The following is an 18,191-nucleotide window of genomic DNA, read 5'->3' as shown; positions in this document are numbered from 1 at the left end:
CTGAAATAGATTCAGTACAAGTGGTCCAACCAGTGTGGCTGATGCAGGCAAGTGGTGGTGGAAAATATGAACTGAGACCCCTTATTCAGCCCATTGCCTGTGCTTGTCCTGCCATCCTGTTGCCAGAGTCTGTGGGCTGCTGCTCTCACCTGTGGCCATTGGTGCGGTACCATCCCTTGCATACCGTATCAGACATGTCGTGGCTGCTCAGGTAAAGCTTTGTTCTACTTTAAAAGCACCTCATTTTCTTGCTAAGGCTGCCCCTTCAGTTTGCTACTGAAGGAGAAATGTACCTTGTGAATGAAGAGGGGAAAACGTAAGGCTTTATTGAGCCTAGTTTTAAGCCACTTCAGAGAAAAGAGCAAACAAACAAATGAAAACAAAGGAAAGTACTTTCCTGTAGAAAATTGCAGTGTGAGGGCAATTAAAGCAAATACTGCTCTAATGCACATTTTAGCAAAATATTTTAAAATCAAGATTTAGATTGCGAAGATACAAGTATTAGATACTAGTTCTGAAGATGCTGGTTGGCCTCTAGTTCTGGCAGGTTCCCTGGGAACTAAATGAAGGTAATTCTTTGCAAGTCTAGAGGAAAACCAAAATTGAAATAATGCAGTTGTTTCCAGCAGAGGAATGAGTCTAGTAAATAACTGGAGTGAGTTTCAAGTAAAGGACAACTGAAATTGTTATTACTTATATTATTATTAGCTACTGGGTAAAGAAGTGCACTGTTGTATCTTAGATTGCAACCATAAATGGCTGAAGAGGTTTAACAGTAGAAACCCCACACTGGTGAGATAGCTCCTTAATGCAAGTTAAGACACAGTCATTGTGTGTGGTGCTTCCTCCACTTCCTTCACTATCTGGAAGTGGATCTAAACCTACCTTTAAAAGGGATGAATGAGATTGTTTTACTGTTGGGAAACTATTGGATAATTTGGAAGTCTTAGTTACATGCCTGTATAAATAAAGAAATACTGAAGAAAATTCTGGCCTCTATTTTGCAGACTGCAGAAACAGTGACGTGGGAAAACATATTCCAGCTTGTTCGGGTGAGCTCATTTTCTGTATAACTAACTTGAAGTTGTGGGATATTCCTTGTGACCTCTACAGTGATGTTTTCATAGCTGAATAAGCAGAAAAAAAATATTTACAGCTGCTACTTAAAATTATACATTGGGTATGTTGGAAAAATTCAGCATTTCTCTACATTGACTTATAAATGCTAGATAGCAGATAAAGATATTGACAACCTATTCAGTACTTCAACATTTGGAAGCAGGTTTGTGTCTTTTTCATGAACTTTAGATTACAAGTTTCATATTTTGTCTATAAACAGATCTCATGATTAGATTAAAGCGAATTGGCCAAACTGCTGTCCTGATCTTGAGATATCTGTGAATAAGAACAATAAAGAAAAAGCTCCCGTATGTCATATTTGTCCAACATAGCTGCACATATTCTCAAAGAAATAAGATTTCAGCCTTAGGATGATCAATTTTTGAAGTAGCATTAGTGTGTATATTTCAGGTATTTGTGCATGAACCACATAAGATTTCAAGTAATGAAGTTGAGGTTCAATCTGTAGGTGTCTCGGCCTCTCATTATCGACAGTGTTAATTAAAAATTAGTAATATTGAAATTCATTCTTTTGAAAATTATTATGTCATAAAATAAGATTACCTATAAGAATATCAGGATATGAAAATAATGATTTCAAATATCCTAGGTAAGAAATCTTATTTTATCACTATCAAGTTTTTAAACACATTTTGTATTTTTATAAAGCATCAATGAAATCAGAAATATACAAAGTAATAAAGAACTAGATATAATAATTCAGTGCCTGAGTTTTCTTTTTCAGCTGGAAAGTTAGACTATAATGTAGACAGGACAAGAAAAATCATATCAGTGAATGTATCCAACTTTCTTCGAGATCAAGATTATTACATTCGTTTGTGTCACAAATGGTTTACCTGTGAAGATGTGGGACAGTTTGCTGTGGTGAGTTAAGGCATTGCTTTCTTGAGGTGTCTGGGGGAGAAATGCCAATCGAGATCATATTTATATGAAATTGTTTTATTTTTATTAACTTTATTACATTGGCCTGGATTAGTGATTGTCTTTTTCATTTCAGATAAAAGGGAAGGATTCTTTAAAATCAGTTTCTCTGAAGTATTCTCAGCTACTTCCTTGTCTTTGTATTGAGGTAACAGTTTGGATTTTATACATGATTGTGTTTCCGATTAGATAAATTTTATGTGAGCATGTGCTAAAAAAGGTGGGAAAATCTGTAGGAAAAAGCTCTATGCATATTTTTATGATTAAAGCATGTTTGACCTTATGGTTATGGAAAGGTTGAACAGATTTTTCAGAAAACACTAATTAAAGGTGGAGATAAAAGGAAATTAATTTATAGCAGGTTAATTTAACTGAGTTTATATAGGTAATGAAAATGCAACAGGTTTGATCTGAATTTCAGCATAGCATTTGAGGTAGTTTCACATTCAAAGCTAAGAGGTGATTTGAGGAAGCTGGGGTAGATTTTGCTTTTCCTTGGAGAACTACATCAGCTGCTCCTGTAGAATGGTGCAGTGATAATAGGAAGGTTGATTAAGGATCGCTCTCGGGTCTTATATAAATTTTTTCATCAGCCACAAGGGCACAAAAGGAAGAAACGTGTTAATGAGATTTGCTAGTAATACTGTTAAGTGGTATAATCAAAATAGAAGAGAATCAGAATAATTGGAAGAGAATAGAGATCTTCATATATGAAATAACTAAATGAGGATAAAGTGTAATGGTGTGAAGTACAAGTTCATGCATTTGCCCTAATAAAAACATTTCTTATTGTAAAATATGCATAATATTTGGAAATAACATGGGAGAAAAAAGGTCAGGGTATAATACTTCATCATAGAATGATTAAAGGAACATGCTTACATTATGTAAATGTGAAAAAAAGATCTAGGTGACTAGATTATCACAAGTGAGAAGGAAAATATAGGTAAGACCTTCTATGAAATAATGTAGGCATTTATTGCATTCATATTTAATAAACATTAATAAAATGAAAGATGTACATAAAAAATCTAGAATGGCTGGGGAATAGAATGGCTGTCTTAAAAAGGAGATTCAAAGGACATGTTTTCTTTAGCCTGGTAAAACAAGTGTGAAAAGAATGAAAAGAAACTATGTTTTTTAATTAAATACTTCTCAGAATGGTTTTTAATATGAACAGATTTTTTAAGCTAAAGCCATTTTTGACATAGTCATGAAGGATGATAAGCTGCATTCTTGTAATCACAGTATCTACACTTTTAATTGATAATCCGTCAAGCAAGAAGAAGTAAAAAGTCACCAAAGTAATATAAAATGAACTTGATAAAATACAAAAGTACTAGTTTCACACTAGTTTCACACTCAGTTTCACACTGAGTACTGGAGTAGTATTTTCCTTGTGGCTTAACATAATAAATGTAGATGTCCATATGTAAATACCTACCTTTTTAATTAGATGTCTAAACCCTTTAGTCATTGATAATCTAATTAATGTGGTTAGTGAAGCCTGTAAAGATACTCAGTGGACCAAATGTAATTGCTTATTTTTGAATGAACTGATTAGCACCATGAAAACTCCACTGCCTGCGTTGACTGGACCTTCATGTGGCTACTGTAATCTGAATTTGGGCAGTCTAGTTACATTCAGATGTATACACTGTAGACACATAATATCATTAATAGTACCTTAATATATGAATTGGACCAGGAGATCTCTTCCAAATCTAGTAATTTTTTTTTCTTTTAGTTTCACTCTGAAAGCTGGGAGGTCACTGGAAAATATTCCACTTAGCATATATACAGAGAAACCCACAATGTGATTGCTGAGCAAACAAATGAGAACTGTGAGCAATAAAAAAAACATTTGTGCATTAGTCTAAACAATTAGGTCATACAAACTTTCATGCATAGATTCCTGCAAGATTTGGTTTAATGTTAGTCCTCGACTTCAAGGCTGCATCCTTAGCTATAACAAAGATAATGAGATCTGCCATTATGGTTCTTAAATGTCTTTTGTTACCCTTAGAATATGCACTGTAAGAAACAATAAATATCTAGTTAGAAGTCTTTTTAAATAAAATATGGTCCAAATAGATGACTCAGAAATAGTAGACATATAGGACTGGCTGCAAGGGATCACATCTTCAGCTCCAGGTCAACAGATTCTAGCTAGGCTAGTTCATCATCCCCAGTCTGAAGATACCAGTGCAGAACAACCTTTTACAAAAATACTTCCCCAAATAACATAATAGACATAATATATGTGCCTTTAGTGGGGAGGCTGGTCTTTCACATCCTTTCTGAAATGTTAAAAATTGTTGTATCTGAAGATCTTTAGTTAAGCGCTAATTTTTTGTTTGTAGGGTTGGCTGGCAATTCCAGATGCCAGGAGGTTACAACTTTGTCCCTTTGAAAATGGCAAGTATTTTTTGATTACTCTTTATCTGAGTGTGTTTTGTCTCAATTTGAAATTCGTCTAAGGTGAAAATCATACATTGCAAAACTGCAAGAAAATTGTCATACTGGCTTGTTCTATTGTGGTAAATTAAATAACTTTGGGTCTTAAGATTAAAGTATCCTTCCCTGATTGCATTTTTTTGACATTTTTAATAATATTTCCACTTTTTTTGGTGCACAGATACAAAGGCATTATGGGATAATATTGTTTATAACCCAGTGACGCAAACCCTAGCCTGGGAACCAGCCTGCCCTGTGCTTGTCATTGTTAACCTGTGCAGATTAATGAACTCTAATGACCACTGTGAAGATATACAAGATTCTTTCAAACGTTTTCCTGAGAAGGTAAGGGCTATACAGCTCTTCATTCAAGTAGTGAGATTGGCCAGTGCATAAAGTGATGCTAGACTTTGGAATAAGAGCAGTTGCAAATTCCTCTTTTCTTCTCTGAAACTTTAAACTATTTGTAACCACAGTCTGTTCTTGAACACTAACCACATAATTTATTCAGAAAGTTCAATACTGGTTGACTCACTATTAAGAAATAAAACATGGACATGACTGTGAAGCTAGTAATGTTCACTACATTCTTTGGGGTCGATAGATTCTGCTTTTCATTTATAGTAAAGGCATGATTCATCTGCTCTGACTTTGCTGTCTAAAAATTATGTGTTTGAATCTAAACTATTCATCTCAGATTTCTTTAAAGTAAGGAAATGAAGCAGACACATTCAGAGGACAACTCTTTTCATCTGACAATAGGTATTTAAGAAAGGTTGGAGGGATATGTCTCTGATGTTTCTCTTCACTATGACAAAAGCATATTATGACTGGATATCATAATATCATAATCTGTATATTTAATGTTAGATATCTAAAATGGAAGTCAGATAAATCAAAAACTCTTTAGATCTTACAAGAGATGCAAATGTACCTTGATGGTAGTTTTATACTCCATAATGTTCTCTTTGAAGTGCTGCCTCAAGCTGGATTCAATGCCTTGAAGTTGTGGGTGTTGAAATACTGTGTTCCTTAGTTCTTTCAGCAATTATATTCCTAATCTGGAAAGGATTTTTAATTCATGTGTCTTGAACTGCTACATATTTCAGTCTGAAGTATTATGGGACTGAATGCATTGGATTTATGAAATTGCATGAAATTTGAGCTTACGTTTTTAAAAGTAAATTTCAGACTTTATTGTGGAGAGAAGCCAGTAAAATCCATGTAACATCTCAAAAGGCAAATAAAATCATATACATATAGAATGGTTTTGAAACATTATCAGACTGATTCTGATTACATAATGCGAAAGGGAGTGAAGGGTTAAAATGTGTTTTGTTTTTTTTTTTGTTAAGGAACTCCTGGCCAAGTGTTCAGTGATTGTTCAGATTCACCATTTTATGTGCTTCAACAAAGATTTGATCTTGCAAAAACACATAAGCTTAATTTTACATATGTGAATGGGCAGTGTGGGATTCATCATCTGCTGACAACAAGCACAAATCATTGCTTGCAGGAAAGAAAAAAAAAAACAAAGAAAAAAGAAAGGGATCTTAAAATGAGAAGTGTCTAATAATGGTCATAATGGTCATATCAATTAACCAAAACATTGTCCAAGGTTGTTTTATTACAGACAATGAGTGTTTTCCTGTACTTACTCATTGCTTGTAATTGCTGAATTCATGGACAGGATGATTCCTTTTTCTTCTTCTTTTTTTTTTTCTTTCTTTTCTGTCTGTCTCTCTCTCTCTCTCTCTTTTTTTTTTTTTAATTTTTCCTTTTAATTTCTCTAATTTAATTGTGAAAGGTATTGAATTTTGACCATTTCTTGAAGAATATCTTTATAGTATGATGGAGAGATTACTCAGATAATGCCGGCTTTCCCAGTAAGCACACATGATGCCACAAACTCTTGTACATGTACTGACTTAGGCAATTCAACCCTTCCCTTTAATTAGGCTGTGCCTTTCTTTTTTTTGATGTCTCCATCTCTGAACAGATAGTTTCCATTGCACTATTTTCTGCAACCTTACTGTAGATGTGCTTAAGGATGATCACTGTGAGGTTATCAAAAAACATACAAGAAGGAGGTGTTACTTTGGTTGTGACAGTATGTTCTGTGCATTGGATCCACTGTGCTCAGCTGCTTGAGCAATGGTGTTTGTCTTTGTAAGCGCACTTCCGTGAGTAGCTGCTGTTTATATGAGATAAGGCTTTTTATAATGAACTTCATAGGAAGGTGAACTCCTGTTAATCAAGAAAGAAACATTTTGTAGATCATTTAAGTGGGTTTCTGAAATTCATTCTATGTTTAAGTCTTTTCTTGAATAGGGATACTGAAAATTGAGAATTAACTGAAGGTAAAAGTGTTAATCCAACAGCACTCTGGAATGAATGTTTAAACATTCTGCAACAGTATTGATGAATAAGGGACTGGAAGAAGACTACTGTGTAATCAGAATTTTGTACACAAGTCACAACAAAATCAATTAATTAAACTCTAATGGGTTAGACTGACTGTAGAAATGCTACATGTTATGGATAAATATAAGCGAATTATTCAGGAATCCAAAATAGCAGTTGTTTCTATTTTTAGTATTTCATGCCAGTAAGTAAACCAGTTCCTTTCTCTGTTATTAAACCAAGAAAATCTGGGGTAATAATTTTCTGCAAATAGTCAATGAACCAAGCTAATGCTCAGTACTCTCTTTCAAGCAGGTTAAGTATTCTCGTGTGGACACTCACCCAAGACTTTGCATGAAGGTAGTTTCTTTGTTAAAAACCTCTTTCCTGTCCTCTTTCTCAACTGATATTATTATTCAGGATTTATATATATATATATCTGATGAATGGGAAATAGAAATGAAGGAAATGTGAAAGATTAGATTAAAAGGAGGTTCTTTGATAGTGCAGCTGCAATGATCTGACAAATGTCAGATAGTGCCCAGATTTGTCCACTTAAGAAAAAGCAGTGAAAATGCTTTTGGTCATACACATAAACTCGAAAGCATATATTAAAATTAATGTAGACATTTTTCATATTAAATATTTGATAATAAAAATGATTGATTGAAATGCTACATTTACTGGAGCACTGTTTATTATTGGTGAGGAAAAAATGCCACGTAAGATTAATGTTGGCACATTATTATTTCATTGTAGAGTACTTTTAAGTCAATAGAACTACATGTTTCTGTAAAATTGAGCATGCAGGGATCTAATTTAAATAAAATGTTAGAGGATACCATGGAGCAGAAAAGCTGTGAATTCATCTTCCTTTTCTGGAGTGCAGTGATATTGTGTACTTGAATCTGTACACACAGACTGAAATAAAAAGAAACAACAAAACAGTTTTCCTAACTGGAAATTATTTTCTAATTTCTCTGGTTTCAGTTTACAACCAAACAAGGCTCTTGGGTTAAGTGTCCATTTGCTCATGGAGAATTTCCAGGTAAATATATATTTTTAAAATGACGTAATATTGATTTGTGAATTGCTTTCTCCATTAAGCAAGTTTTCTCTTTTCTTATGTATTCACATCATTGTACCCTGTAAATTATAGCAAAGAGTTTTGACAGTTCTTTACTTCTATGTATAAACTTCCCAGTAGGTCCAGTGTTGATCAGTATGAAAAGTAATTATTTTTCCCTATTGTCAGCTTGGAAGATGAGAACATCTGCAGCTGCAGATCAAATACAAGTTTTCTTCACATCGCAAACCAAAGCACACTTCTCAGTGCTGGTGTGTAACAGGACACAGCTGGCCTCGTGTGAATCTGCTGGGTTGCGCCATTCAGTCTCTGTGGTTTGTATATCTTCAAATTCTGTAATACTTTTCACCAAATCTAACTGCATTTGTTTATTATTTCATTTATTGCTATGCAGCTTGAAAGAGTTAATAAGCACATGCATGTACTTATTGGAACAATTGCTGGAACATTTTTAAACCATGAAGTTCTAATTCTGATCTCACACTGATGGAAGATGTAAATAAGGAGGCTGAGGTCAAATGAATCATGTCAAAGAAAGTAACTAGCATTGAGCAGAACCTTAATATTTTTAACATCATTTTTGTGGCACAGTATTTGTGTTACAAATATAGCAAAAGTAACTGTTAGCTTTTCATATATGGGTCACTGATGTAGCTGACCACACAAGCCTCACATCATTAAATTTAAGACTTAAGGCACAATTCCACAAAGGTCTTGAGCTACTCTAAATCTCATGGTTGCCAAAAGAAATCCACTTCAGCACACACAAAAAGGAAAGTTTTCAGACAATTAAACTTTTTCAGACAGCTGACTGGGACTGCACAACAACTTCTGACTGCACAACTGTTTCTTCCAGAAAAAAGAAGGGAGAGAGGAAAAAGACTGTGGGAGGGCAAGACTGCTTTTTCAGTCCTTGATCCTTTCAGCATGCAGCATGCACACAGCAGGGGGTTGTTGACAGGAGGGCAGCTTAAGCAAGCAGTTGACTTCTTAAACTCAAAGGGATAGACACTGAAAACTGAAACTGAATTTATTTTCTAAAGAATCAGTTTAGATTTTTTATTACATCCCTTGTTCTGAGTGTAGCTAAGCATTTGTTCCAAGCTGAGTTTTCCAACTCTGGGTTTTGTTAACAAGTTGAAGCTGAGTTTAAGTGAAACATGGTATCTCCTCCAAGAGATCTGAGAAATGGGGGCACGTGTCTATCAAAAGTCACAGACTCACAGAATCACAGAATGTCAGGGATTGAAAGGGACCTCAAAAGATCATCTAGGTGGATGTCACTGAGAAGAGTAGGAGAATTCTGTCCTTATGGAGCAAGACATGCAGGGAAATGCTTATTACTGGCAGAGATGGAGACCAATGTAGAAACAGTTGACAAACAATATGTTCTGTGAACTTTTATCAGTGTAGTTTCCCTTCAATTGGCTTATTTCAAATAAAATCTGTGGAATTTAGACTTTTGGTTTTAAATGCTCACTGTGTAAATTGCAAAGTGAGAAGGCTAATGGTACAATACTGATAAGGCAGAGCAAGGTGTTGTGCAGTGTCTTTCATGAAGGGCACTGATATGTTTAGAAATGCTTTTTTTCTTCCTTCTCGTGCAAAGTTGTGATTTCCTTTGTGTACTGTGACACAGTGGGAGCCCACATAAGTTACACACAGTTCCCGTCTCACCACTGTGAGCAATATACACAAAATTTTCATAATGACTTAGCTCTGTGTTCCCAGAAACTGATGTTCTTTCTAGTAATCCCAGTTTGGTTGTGCTTGAGTAAGAACACATTCACCTAATTTACCCGAAATTATTTTAGGAGTTTGCCACACTAAAGAAAACAGTGTGAGATGCAAAGCCATTAGTGAACTAACCAAAATTAGTTTGAGAACAAACTAGAAACAATCAAATGTTAAGTGTCAGAACAGTCATTTAGGACAATTTTACCCTAAGGCTGAGCTTGTTCTTGGCATACAATATGATGGGAAACCCACAAGAACTGAGAAGAAAGGGTCATTCCTTCAACTCACATACACCAGGGAAAAGAAGTGAAGATACTTGGTGCTAACATGGTGTCAGCAGCCTTGGTGGGAGGGTGTCTTCCCTCATGGTACTTCACAAAGTACAGGAAGGAATATTTGCCTCGTTCCTATGCACAATCCAGACTGTGCTTGGCAAAACTACCCTGGCTGATTATGGTCATTGAGAGCCAGAGATATTTTCAGATATATTTTCAGATATCTCTGAAAATATGTAACCTTCCATGAGGAATGTGTACTCTTATATTTTTTACTTTATATGTTAATTTTCCAAAACAGTAAAACAGGAAAGAAAAAAGAAAAAAAAAAAGTTGGAAAGACAATATTTTTTCATTGTTTCAGGATATGGAAAATAATAGTTTTTTTTTTCTTTTTTTTTCCCCTTCCTTCCTTCCTTCCTTCCTTCCTTCCTTCCTTCCTTCCTTCCTTCCTTCCTTCCTTCCTTCCTTCCTTCCTTATTCCGTCCTTCCTTCTTGCTTGTCCATTCCTTCCTCCTTCCTTCCTTCCTTCCTTCCTTCCTTCCTTCCTTCCTTCCTTCCTTCCTTCCTTCCTCCTTACATCCTCCTTCCTTTCCTTCCTTCCTTTCCTTCCTTCCTTTCCTTCCTTCCTCCTCCTTCTTACTTCCTTCCTATCCTTCCTTACTTCCTTCTTTCCTTCTTCCTTCCTTCCTTCCTTCCTTCCTTCCTTCCTTCCTTCCTTCCTTCCTTCCTTCCTTCCTTTTTCTTTCTTTTCTTCCTTTCTTTTTCTTTCTTTTCTTAAGGGAGATTCTGTGTCAATCGCAGTGTCACGGGAAATGTGTGGGTCAACAATTTGCATTCAGGTACGTATATTGATTTTGCCAGGTACTGTGTACAAAATAAACAAGTCATAATAAAGAAAAAAAAGAACAAAAGAAAAATAAAAAAATTTTAAAAAAAGGAAATCATCAGGCACCCTCCCAACTTCCTCCTCCTAGCCAGATCTGATTGCTGTGCAAATGGAGTTGGCAGAGAGCATTATTTATAGCTTGAAGTGCTGCCACCACCTCTTGTTGAGATGATTTAATTAACAGAGAAGTTGCTGTCAGTGATCCTGCTGCTTTGTAAGTGGCAGATAAAGGGATATCGACAGGAAACTGTTAATCCTGTCTCTGTATGTTCCTTTGTTTCTAATACAAGGTTAGTTAAGAGATCCAAGTAAATCATAGATGAATCTTTGAAATTTTGACATCAGCTGAAAAAGGTTAGGCATATAGCTAACAGCACAGTAAGTACGTAGTATGCTAGAATTAGCGCTCCTGAAAGCACAGCAGTACCAAATCACTGATTGTTTTGCACACTAACTGTAGCTGAACTTCATTAAGACATCATTGATAGAAAATGAATATGAAGCTGATTGGTTTTCTCCTCTCTGGAATTAAGAGTTCTCAACTTGGTGTTTCTTGAGTCTCTTGAGTTCTTGAGTTGATGTTTTCCTGCATAAATTGTCTGTTGTGTAAATAAGATAACATCTGTCAGAACATAACTCTTCAAACAAGAAAAAACGGATTGATTTTAACATTTAGAAGCCTAAAAATGATAGTGACTCACTGGACTGAAGTCTCCGTGCACATTTCTTTAAAAATAGAATAAAAATGTACTCAGTCAAGTAGACTAATAAAGCAGCATTTTATTATTGATGTAAACAGAATTGTTTAGTAACAGTACTGCTGAAAGGGGAATAAGACTCAGTTCTTTCTTTTACAAGGGCTGGAGGACAGATGTAGATTATTCAGTTCCACTGCAGATCTGTGATATCCACTGTGGTAAGTACTTACGGTGACTAAAGAAAAACCAGGTTATGACTGAATGGAAGAAAGCATCTCAAGTGAGGGATGCTTTCATTGGGAAATGACGATCGGGTTCATCTGACTGAATGTAGATGTCTACATGTGAGCTAGAGATGCTCAGCTTCCTTTATAGACAATGGATTCCTACCTAAACCAGCTTTTAATTAGCTACTGTAAGGGCAACTTGTGTGGCTGTCTGTCTTCTCTGCTCCCTGGGTGAATTTACCAGCCTGTGCCAAGTGCTGCATGCCACACCTACATTTGCCGTGCTCTCGGTAGATGAAGTAACTAGTTTAAAAACAATCCTTGGCAAGTGGGCATGCACTTCCATCATTGTAGTGATTGCAGCATAGCTCTACTGTTAATTCTCCACCTCTGCAAATGGAACAGCAGGAGTTTTCTCCACTGAAGAAGTACTGCCAAGGATAGTATTATGAGTTCAAGTGCACTCACATTCACTCAAGAAGTCATAATATTCTGAAATCTCCAACCCCTGATGGTTGCACTGTAAAATCTGATCAATCTGAAGTAAATAAGCCTCCAGGGTTCACGGTGAAGAACACAGCCTTAGGTTTTGCAGAACTAAAAAGTCTAAAAAGGAGTCGAGCTGAGAGAAAGCTCAATCTGAGCACTGCAAGAAAAAAACACACCCCAAACTCACACAAAGACTTCCCCTCCCAGTTCATTGTAAACATAGCAATTCCTATGAAAGATTTGCTCTGTGTGTAGTTAACTGTAGTTTCAGATTCATAAGCCTGATACTTGGCACTTGAATTTGCAATCCAACTGCGGTTCTCTGTGCAAACACTGCTTGTTCAGTTTTCTTCTGTACTCACGATAAGTCCACTCGAGATGAATCAGTTAATTTTTGAATGTTGTGATTCATGCAATCTGGATGCATTCTCCTTATTCATAGTTTCCATTTAACAAATGTGAAAAATATGAAAAAAAGCATCAAAAATAATAGGTTTCAAGGATGACAGTCAGGGAATTCTCTCCTGCCTTCTAATAGGAGAAAATGGATCTATGTATTAAATGAAAATGGTGGAACACTGAAAACTGAATAAAGAGTTTTCTGGACATGTTTGATTAAAATGTGGAATTTGTCATCATAATTTCTGTTCTTATCAAGAATTTGTGGAGATTAATAATAATAACAACATCTTTCCATTAAGAGATTGCTGAAACTTCCTTCTGAGATAGCTCGTGCAAACTTTCTCAGTGGTGAGATTCTAAACTGTGTGGCTCCAACTCATAATCTTTGTGCTCTTACTGGCTCATCAGGAGTCATCAACTGCCTGTTTTGTCATGTGTCAGATACTGAATGCAACAGCATTACTACTAAGAATTTTGAATTCTCAAGTGCTTATTTTCAGAAGTTAAGACATCTTCTCAAGTAAGAGCTTTCAAAAATCAAGAGATGAAGAATGTTCCTTAAAGACAACCTCATCTAGGGTGGTAGTTCTTACAGTGTGGTACCATTTGTCCTTGAACCCAATATGCTAAAAGAAAGAAAGACATATTAAATGTAGAATTTGTCCATAACTTGCGGCAGCTCAATTCTACTAAATGTCAAATGATTGAGAAACAGTCTTACAAAAGTGAAAATATCTATTGTCTGCATCTTTGTGAAATAGGAACTTATATCGTTACTACATTTTAGTAAAGATTCCATGTAGTGTCAGTGTGCCAAAAGAGCAATGATGTTGTTGACATGCATTTTATTTCTCAAACACAAAACCCAAAGGCAAAACTTGCTTCTCTTTCCAGTTTTATTATTTCTTTGCCCACTTCCTTGGACTGCATTAGAAGCAAAATATTCTAAAACATTATTTAGCTGATTTAAGACGAAACATATCCATTCCAAATGAAAAAATAACTGGAGTCAGTTAATGTGAAAAAAATGTATGAGCTGAAATGAAAACAAAATGACACTTTACATTTTGACTTGCTTCTTCAGGTTTTCGTGGACAGACATACGGTAATGAAAACCCTGCAAAGGCCATGACACACAGGTATTCAGCCATTCTCTTCAATGCATTGTTAACAGAATTTAAGAGTTGGCACAGTTAATTCTGGAAACGTCATTTTACTGTCTCTAAGGAATGGAAGAAGAGTGAATTTTTTTTACTTTCTGACAGGAATGTCAGGTTCCTATCTCTCCCCTTTCCTTCTCTCTCCTGTTGGCACCTCTTACTCCTTTGTTCTAGCTCTCATGCAGTCTGGCCTGAGAGATAGCTGCTAGAGAGACAAAAAGACAAACGGTGATAAATAACCAATGGAAGTGAGAAATTTGTAAAACAAGCATTCAGCCTTCAAGAGCCCTGGAAAAATCAGATTTACTGAGGATGGCTTTCATATTATTAGCACTTATCTCCTGCCTTTCTCCTGATATTTGCAGGGGGGATCACAACACCCTGTTCTCTCTGCTGTACTTGCTCAGCTGTTCCAGTCTTTTTTTTTTTCTTTTTTTTTCTTTTTTTTTTTTTTTTTTTTTTTTCCCCACATCCATCACAAAACACTTATTCCTAGGCTGTAAAGAAGTCAGTAATTAATGGAGTCAATGAATGTATGATTTGGTAAGACCCTGAGCTTCTCAAAAAGCTCTTTCTTTAAGGATGTCCTTTTGGAGGCAACTTGGAACAATGGGAGCAACCTAGAACACAAGAAAGAGTAGAGTTTTTCTGAAAAGTTGTCGTTCAAAGATGTTTAAAATACACAGCCTTGCCAAAGTTAGGCAAATCATGTGGTTGAAAAGCTGCTGCCATCTTCGATTTGGGGTTGTCTTTGCTTTTTGCCTTGCTAGATGGTACCACTAAGAATAAAGTATCTCATTTTTGTGCATTTGTTCAAAGTCACTGTGTGGTTTGGGCAGTCAAGTCCTCAAGCTATAGGTAAATCGTTACAGTTATTGCTAACTCCAACTATGTAAGAATGCAACCAACTCTTTCTCAGTGCAAAGAAAAAAATTATCTTTCATTTTCTGTTTCTCCCCTAGAATGAAGAGTGTGCATTCCTTGCATTGAATTTAACAACACATTTTCAATCTCCTTAGCAGCTTATCAACATCGAGTTGCTTTTTGGTATAACTTGCAAACTGGCATCTCACATCTTAATAAATTCTCCTAATTCTGTGGGATTATTCTTATGGGTGGAGAATTTAGCAAGTTAGACCTACATTAATGTCCAAAAGAAGCTGAATTATGATTCCTCATTTCACAGTATTTCAAAACAAAGCACATCTTAGATCATGTAGTTAGAGAATCAGGTTCACATTTTCCTTCTAAAATAATATTTTATATATGATGTGCTTTAAATGAATAATTTCACAGTACCTATAGAACAAGAATTTCAGATGTGCTTATTTGTAACTCTTCTTTTTAAACCATAAGAAAAAGTTTTTGGGAAATGAAGAAAGGAAGTTTTCTCATCTTTTTACAATATCCTTCTTTGTTTTCTGATGCCACTCTGTTGACCTCATTGTGACAGACCATGTTCCTTAAATATATCTAATAACTGATTTCTGTGTTTACATTTGCATTTGACTTGGAGATAACTCCTATTTATCGGAGGAGGTCTTTGGTTTGATAGTTACTTAAAACAGTCACATGAAAATCCAGCCTAGAAGGAAACAGTTAGGTGGAAATAACTGAAGTTTTTTGTTTGTTTTTGTTGTTGTTTTCCCATTATATCAGTATTTATATGTAACATTTGAGAATAATATTACACTTTGTACTGATTATAAAACATTTGGCCTACGTTTTGAGGAACACTCCTGTCAAACATCCTTACTTCCTGTTGTGTAAAAAGGAAATAAAGTCATTTAAAAGATTATTAATAACAAATCCTAAAACCATGTAGAATTGCTCATGTGAGATCAAAAAGATGGGAGGGGAGTGAGGGTGTGGAACAAGAATTTGATCAATAAAAAATATTTTCCATCTGAATGTGTTTGTTTTTTTTTTCTCATGATTTTCAGAGAATTTACGGAGTACAAATAAGGTATGAGTCATTTCTGCTATGGTGAAACAAGGTTTTAGTTGGACTCTCAAGAGGACAAACACTACCTGGCTCATTTGATATTAAAACTTCACTGTGTAGAGCACACATCTACTAGATAGATTCCTATTCAGTGCAGTGCTACAGCTCCAAAAGCAGACGTGGAAAGGCAGCCTTTGAGAAGCATTTATTTACTTGCTTTGACTGTGAAATAGAAGCACCGATCTATTCAAACATCTGCTTTTTCCTTTAATGCCTTCCAGACTGCAGCCAGAAACATCGTGTTTGACTAAGGGAGCATTAACATTACTCTTTAGTGGAAAAGCCTTTTCCAAAAGGCAAAAGGTTGATTTGTACAGTATACTGCTTTTTATTGCTGCTAAGTCTTATGAGGAACTTTTTGCCTCTGTTCTCAGACTGAAAATGAATTCAGATTATCATGGCATGGTAGGATCTGAAAACCAAAGTGTAGCTAAGACAAAACCCCACCTCCAATGTCAAGTCCTGAAGCAGTAGAATCTGCACTGGAGGTTGCTGGATACTTTAAATTGCAAAATCTTATTTTGGCTGCACAAGTGTTAAAATTCTTGGGGAAATCTTTTCTTGTTGATGGTAGCAGACATGCTGCTTCATTGAAATGTCTGAAGTTTAACTGTTCATTCAAAGGTAGCAATTTAGATTCCAGTGTGGCTGCTGCAGTGACATGTACTTCTCAAGCATATTTTGTTCTGACCAGACACTTAAGTTAGAGATAGCCTAGACAGCTCAGCCTAGATGCTTACCATTAACACATTCTTGACTGTAGCAATGCTTGCATATAATTCCTGCTTGTATTTCTGTACTTTGTCTCAGATCTGCCTGTTTGCATTTGTATAGCAGGAAAGTTGATTATGGTTGACTCCTTACCTGAACCTTAAGAGTCCTGCTTATAATACATCACTTTGGATAACCTTTCTCTACTTTGATTACAAAATTATTGCTCCATCTGAGACTAGCTCTTACTGTTCCTTCGAACTGGAATGCCCTGGAAGAGAGTTCCATGTGATGCTTTTTTTGTTCAGAAGTTAAGAGTTCTACATTACTCAGCTACCAGATGCTAGTGTACTTGTGACAATATAGCCACAGATATACATGTAACTATACGTATTTTTTTTCCCCATGAGGCATTTCAAATACTAGTAGGTCAATCGTGAAAGAATCAGGTATAGAAATACATTCTAGCGCTAAATGTATTCACTAAACTCTGCTGGACACTGAAAAATTTTCTCACCCAAACTATGAAATAGTTTTGCAATATTGTTCAATGCACAATACTGCAATAGAAGTCAAATCCAAAAATCTCATGTGTGATTGCTTATAGACTTGGCTAATTATATAGGGCTTCCTTTTTGTATTTTTTTTTTTGTTTGTTTTAATTGAAGGAAATTCCTTTCTTGCTGATAATTGACCCAGTTGGATCACCCTGTCTCGAGACAATTCACAGTTATTTGTTTTCCGTGTCATATAGATATCTCTTATTTGCAGTTGTGGATACATCTACTTTATTACGAGTTACAGTTTAATTGCATGCACAAATTGCCACACAATAATGAGAAGCTGTGTGTCTGAATATCTTGGACTATTTTTAGATCATGTAAGATTTTCTCTTAGTACTCTAAGATGGCTGCATACTACAGTCCTGGAAGTCATTTAAACACATTTGTGCGTCAGTGTGCTGTGCCTAAGCTAATAAAACTTGCTGAAAGGCAGGAGAGAACAGTTTGACCGCAGCACTGCTGATTCAATATGAAGCATCCTTCTTTTAAGTTTGTATGAGTTAACAATGAGCAGAAAACTGTCCTAAGTGTGTAATCTGACTCAATTCCTTGGACCAGCTCACAGGTTCTTGCATTGGATACTTTGGGATTTAGTCCTCTGTGGAGTGCCCAAAGCCTGACAAAGACCAGGTGCAAATCAAGAATGCCTGCTTTCACAGCTAAAGCCTCTATTAGTTCCTCACCAATGAGGAAAGGTAACAACTGTCTAACTTTTTCTTCCTGTGAGCACAGTAGCTGGAGCTGAATGAGAGCTTTATTCCTCTGCTTTTCTTTTGTCCAGGAATGACAGTGGAGATCTATGAATTAAGTTATTAATCAGTCTTCTTCTTCCTCTCTTGTCCTTCTGTTTTATCCATCTGCAGAGCTAGAAACTTCTCTTTTCTCTCCATGTAAAATCTTAGAGATATTTTTCCGTGTCCTGTGAAGTGGAATGTCGCTGAGGAGGCAGCACTTTCAATTGCAGCCAGCTGGATCCAACTTAAAGAATTACTTTGCAGAGACAAACACAAGTAGGACACTGAAGTAA

General features: G+C 35.8%; 1 protein-coding gene across 2 annotated transcripts in view; it reads left to right on the top strand.

Annotated features, from left to right (window-relative positions):
- IL17REL (interleukin 17 receptor E like) overlaps window positions 1-15,783 on the top strand; it is a 43,782-nt gene extending 27,999 nt beyond the window's left edge. The window contains exons 6-17 of one of the 2 annotated variants that reach the window (XM_015852306.2): window positions 1,008-1,052; window positions 1,865-2,004; window positions 2,138-2,209; window positions 4,425-4,479; window positions 4,700-4,863; window positions 7,234-7,281; window positions 7,912-7,969; window positions 8,177-8,322; window positions 10,803-10,862; window positions 11,768-11,825; window positions 13,810-13,864; window positions 14,848-15,783. In XM_015852306.2, the coding sequence (XP_015707792.1) occupies window positions 1,008-1,052; window positions 1,865-2,004; window positions 2,138-2,209; window positions 4,425-4,479; window positions 4,700-4,863; window positions 7,234-7,281; window positions 7,912-7,969; window positions 8,177-8,322; window positions 10,803-10,862; window positions 11,768-11,825; window positions 13,810-13,864; window positions 14,848-14,875 (929 nt within the window). In that variant the 3' untranslated portion in view covers window positions 14,876-15,783. The remainder of the gene's footprint in view (window positions 1-1,007; window positions 1,053-1,864; window positions 2,005-2,137; window positions 2,210-4,424; window positions 4,480-4,699; window positions 4,864-7,233; window positions 7,282-7,911; window positions 7,970-8,176; window positions 8,323-10,802; window positions 10,863-11,767; window positions 11,826-13,809; window positions 13,865-14,847) is intronic. The other variant, XM_015852315.2, reaches the window with a different exon arrangement.
- The last annotated feature ends 2,408 nt before the right edge of the window (window positions 15,784-18,191 follow it).

This window comes from Coturnix japonica, chromosome 1 (genome assembly GCF_001577835.2).
Source record: "Coturnix japonica isolate 7356 chromosome 1, Coturnix japonica 2.1, whole genome shotgun sequence".
Classification (NCBI taxonomy): domain Eukaryota; kingdom Metazoa; phylum Chordata; class Aves; order Galliformes; family Phasianidae; genus Coturnix; species Coturnix japonica.
The sequence above is the reverse complement of the archived record's forward strand: the minus strand, read 5'-3'. Positions and strand labels throughout refer to the sequence as shown.